The sequence below is a fragment of the Penaeus vannamei genome, chromosome 4 (genome assembly GCF_042767895.1).
Source record: "Penaeus vannamei isolate JL-2024 chromosome 4, ASM4276789v1, whole genome shotgun sequence".
NCBI classification, from domain to species: domain Eukaryota; kingdom Metazoa; phylum Arthropoda; class Malacostraca; order Decapoda; family Penaeidae; genus Penaeus; species Penaeus vannamei.
The window spans coordinates 43,983,616-43,988,615 of NC_091552.1; the positions used below are offsets into that span (position 1 = coordinate 43,983,616).

Genomic DNA, 5,000 nt, shown 5'->3' on the forward strand with positions numbered 1-5,000 from the left:
GATGGTAATAATAATAACAGTAATAGTAGCAATGAGGATAAAAAATAATATTGATGATAAATAATAATAATAATGTTCAATAATATTAATAATGATATTGATATTAGTGTTGATGATAATGACATTGAAAGTAATAATAATAATGACAATATTAAGATGTTGATAATGATAATAATAATGATATTAATGATAATAACAATAGAAATAATAATGGTAATGATAGCAACAAACAATAATTGTAATGATAATGACAATGATGATAATAATGGTAGTAGTAATATCTATAATAATAATGAAAATGGTGATGATGATGATGATGATGATGATGATGATGATAATGATGATGATGATGATGATGATGATGATGATGATGATGATGATGATGATGATGATGATAATAATAATGATATTAATTATAATGACAACAAAAATGGCAATGCTAATGATGATGATAATAATAGAAATAATGATAATATTGATGATATCATGATAACAATAACAACAACAACAACAACAAGCGAATTACACAAGCACGACACAGTGGGAATACACAAGACAGTTCTCCCGTCCTTGCCAATTTCTCGCGACCATGTCCATATATGTAACTATGACTGTTCTTTCTGCTATTTATTGTTCTATTTCACTTTATGTTTATGCGAAATGCCCCTTTCGTTTAGTGCTAAAATGGTGGAAGGAACGCTGGTCATCCTGATTTAAAGGATAATGACTATAAAAGGTAAGTTGTTTTGTAAAGGCAGGTGTAGTTTGGTATTCGTATCACGCTTGTGTGCCTTGTCTACGTTTATGTGTAGGTGTGCGTGTGAAAGTGTAGTTACATAGAGACTTTTAACACATGTGCAACTTCATTAGATCAATGATTTCGTTTTAGATTGATATACAGTGTTATTATGATAGGATATGAGGCCTTGATGTGAAATGAAATATTATATACCAAATCCCGTATTCTTACAACGACTATAATGATGGTAATAATAATAATAGTAATAGTAGCAATGATGATAAAAAATAATATTGATGATAAATAATAATAATAATGTTCAATAATAGTAATAATGATACTGATATTAGTGTTGATAATGACATTATTGATAATGGGAAAAAAATAGTCCAAAGTGTGACTAGAAAACCTCTCTCACAATTATCAAACAGCTGATTCGCTAAACTAAATCAATAACAGCAACAATACATCCTTGTCCTAACCAAAATTAGGAAAGAATGAAAAAGAAACAGAAAAAAAAATAGAAAATTGCCTTACGGAACTTCACCTCAGTCGCTGTGCAGGACCGCCGTCACTGCTGCACTTCAACTACCAGGCTACCGGCTTCGTGGATATTCATTCGACGAGTAACTTCAACTTCCTAATGCGTGGAACTGTGAGAAGATTGATAAAGGAGAATAGCAATTATTTTTTTTTGAATGTTTATTTAAAGAGTAAATGATTGTTTGTTTTGTGTTTATAAGGGAAGAACAATTCGTTTTAGATCATAAGGCCAATTATCGAGATGTCATTACGGAATATTTACTTTCGTTGAGGATAATATTCCACGACAAAAAAAGAAAAGAAAAAAAGAAAAAGAAAAAGAAAAAGGTGGCTTCACATTTCCTTACCTTAAAATTGCTTTTGCCATGTGTTGTAAATTGAAATCATTACAAATACAACGAAAACAAAAACAATAAAATTTTTGATCGCTGACAACGAACATATTACAAATTCTATATACATCAGTACATTCGCTTTCACATTACAAACCCAAAGAAAATAATAAAACACAAAAAAACAACAACAACAAACACATAAAATATAACATACACAACGAACTATACGAACACGTAACCAATAAAAGATATTACGAAATGCCACTGGGTAAGTCTCACACCCGGTACTGTGGCCATGACCTCGGCGTGAAATTCAATGAGTGAGTGAAGATAATATTAATGTTGCCGAAGACTTCTCTGCGGTTGAGTGTGTGTGTGTGCGTGCGTTTGTGTGTTTGTGGTACGGGTGAGGTTGCGTGTGTCTAGGAGAGATGGGAGATGAATAGATGGATAGGTGGATGGATATATTAGATGGATGGATGGGTGGGTGGTGGATGGATGGATAGATAAATGTATATATATATATATACGTATATATATATATATATATATATATATATACATATGTATATATATATGTATATATATATATATATAGACATATTTACACCTCTACATACATATGTATATATATTTATCCATATATATATATATATATATATATATGTATATATATGTATATATATATATATATATATATGTATATATATATGTATATATATGTATATATATAATGGGTTATAGATGAGTCCCGTGGGAATCGAATTCTTATCAGGAAGAGGAAAACCAACACGGCTGAGAAGAACTTCATTATTGCAATTGCATACGTTTCGGAGATGCAATCTCCATCATCAGTGCTATAACAAAAAAACACAACAAAAATTAATTTAAAAATACAAACAAATTATAATACAAAACATACAAACAGTATAATAGAAAAACAATATCAAAAGATCGTAAAAACAAGTTGGTGAGCAGTAACAGGTACTAACCAAGCTATGGGTTCTTTTGATAGTTTATATGGTAAACAGGGTGGTTGCAGTGGCAGTGTTGTTAAGCTCTGGTTTCATCGTTTGGATGTGGAGTGACTCGGCTATGATGAGGTCAAATCTGTTAAGATGGGAGGTCAAGATTTTGAAATCAGTATTGCTGAAAGGGTGATTGTGGAGGTGAGAATGCTCTCTGATTGCTGAGAAGGATGGTTTACTCAGTTGCAGGCCTGTCCTGATGGACTTGCCTTTGTGTTCGAGAATGCGGTGGCGGAGCCATCGTGAGGTGGATCCCACATACCTAGCCTGACAGCTAGGACAAGTAAACAGGTAAACCACATTCGAACATAGTTCAGAGTTACACATCTCTTTATTCTTTAAGAAATTACCAACGGTGTTATTATTGTAAAAAACGAATCGAAAACTGATCTGAGGATAGCAACGCCTGAGAATTTTGTTTAATGATTTTCTGAGATCAAAACTAAGACCGCCCATATATGGGAGTTTTATATATTTAATGTCTTTGTTAACTGTGGCAGATGCAGGTTTAGGGTTGAATTTCTGACTTAGAAATTTGCGTAGGGCTTTATAAAATAGGTAAGATGGATACCCATTTGTAGTAAAATATTTACTTAAGAATGAAACTTCGTCATGGAAACTAGCCCAAGTTGAACAAATGTTATAAGCTCGGTTGATAAGTGTTGTGAGGCTGTTTAACTTGTAAATATGAGGTATGTAGCTGAGGTAATGAAGCCCAAGGCCAGTAAATGTGGGTTTCCTGTAGGTACTGGTGTAGAAACAATTGTTATGAAAAGTTATGGAAGTGTCAAGAAATGATAGTTTGTTATTTTGTTCAGTCTCACAAGTGAATTTTATATTGGGGTGTTGTGAGTTCAAGTATGAGAGGAAAGGATTAATGTGAGAGGGGTCGTTAAAGAGTAAAAAAGTATCATCCATATAACGGCGATATAAAATAGGTTTGAAATTAGCAGGGCAGTCATTCATCCATGTTTGTTCATGATGGCAAAGGAAAGTATTGGCATAACAAGGGCCAAGTGGTGATCCCATTGCTACACCGTCTACCTGTGTGTAAATAGAGCCATTGAAGGTAAACACTGAGTTGTGTGCGGCTATGTCCAATAATTTCCTGTATGTCGTCTTGTTCAGGCCATACGAGTTTAAGAGTGAGGAGGTTGTTTTGTTTAAAATTATGTCAGTGGTTTCACTGAGGGGAACATTAGTGAATAACGACTCTATGTCAAAACTGGCCATTGTGACAGGCCGTAGTGGTTTAAGGTCACTAATTTCTTTGATGAAAGAGAAGGAGTTTTCTATGGTATATTCATTGGTGGTTAGAGGGGTTATCAATTGAACTAAGAATTTTGCAAGATTGTAATTGAAAGTACCAATGGCAGAGATGATGGGGCGTAAAGGCTGACCAATTTTATGAATTTTAGGAAGGCCATATAAGCGACCAGGTTTTGAGCCAGATATAGTCAGGAGATTATAAGTCATTTCTCCGATAGATGTTCTTATCGAGCGTAAGAGTCTGTTTAGTTTATCTTCTAATTTCAGTAGATGAGTGGCAGTGTCAGACATGATTGGTTTAAATTTGGAGGAATCACTAAGTATCGTGTTTAGTTTACTAAAATAGTCATCTCTGTTTAGGATAACAACTCCACGTCCCTTATCTGGTTTTGTGATAACAATATTGTTATCATCTCTTAGAGCTATTAGGGGTGTAAGGGAGGGATATGGAGTATGAATACTCTTGACATGACATTTGAATTTCTTGTAGGTATCGTGTGCCACAGTAGAAATGCTGTTGGTGATATGATTCCATCTATCTTTGTAAATCTCACAGTTTTTGATGGTGTGACATAGTTTTTCAAAACAAAGAAAGAACTGGTTATGGGGAATGGTACTGGGTGGTATACAATAATCGAAACCTAAAGAAAGGACTTCTTTTTGTTCATCTGATAATATCCGATCAGAAAAGTTGAAAATAACCTTATTCTTGTCCACTTTTTTGTTTAGGTCAATTCCTAGCTTAGTTAATTTCTTATTGTGTCTGAAATCAACATTACATAATTTCTTTTCCATATTTCGTTCATTGAGGGATAATAAACATTTGGAATCGAAATAGGAAATACAGGAAGTGAGGAGAGTGGTGTCATCCTCCAGTTTCTTTTTTGATGGTAGGGATCTTTTTCTTTTGTTTATCTATTTCCCAGTCCAAAAGATCGAAGCACCAAGAACGATATGTCCTGGTAGTTTGGAATGTGGGACAATACACTCTAAATTTAATAAAGTCTGGTATGGTTCCGTAACATTTACAGATCTCTAGGAATTTTAAGTCTTTTTCTACTTTTTTGGAGCGGAAAGAATTCCTTT

At 33.5% G+C, this 5,000-nt stretch overlaps 2 protein-coding genes across 2 annotated transcripts in view; both read right to left on the bottom strand.

Annotated features, from left to right (window-relative positions):
- LOC113823840 (uncharacterized) overlaps nucleotides 1–1,332 on the bottom strand; it is a 62,932-nt gene extending 61,600 nt beyond the window's left edge. The window contains exon 1 of the mRNA XM_070118919.1: nucleotides 1,277–1,332. The gene's annotated coding sequence lies outside the window, so the exon portion shown is untranslated. The remainder of the gene's footprint in view (nucleotides 1–1,276) is intronic.
- Nucleotides 1,333–2,352: 1,020 nt separating this feature from the next.
- LOC113806238 (uncharacterized) lies at nucleotides 2,353–4,784 on the bottom strand. The gene is made up of 2 exons (XM_070121095.1): nucleotides 2,610–4,784; nucleotides 2,353–2,474 (listed from the first exon to the last, which is right to left on the bottom strand). The coding sequence occupies exon 1, from the start codon at nucleotides 4,707–4,709 to the stop codon at nucleotides 2,634–2,636; it is 2,076 nt and encodes a 691-aa protein (XP_069977196.1). The 5' UTR covers nucleotides 4,710–4,784; the 3' UTR covers nucleotides 2,353–2,474; nucleotides 2,610–2,633.
- Between the last annotated feature and the right edge of the window lie 216 nt (nucleotides 4,785–5,000).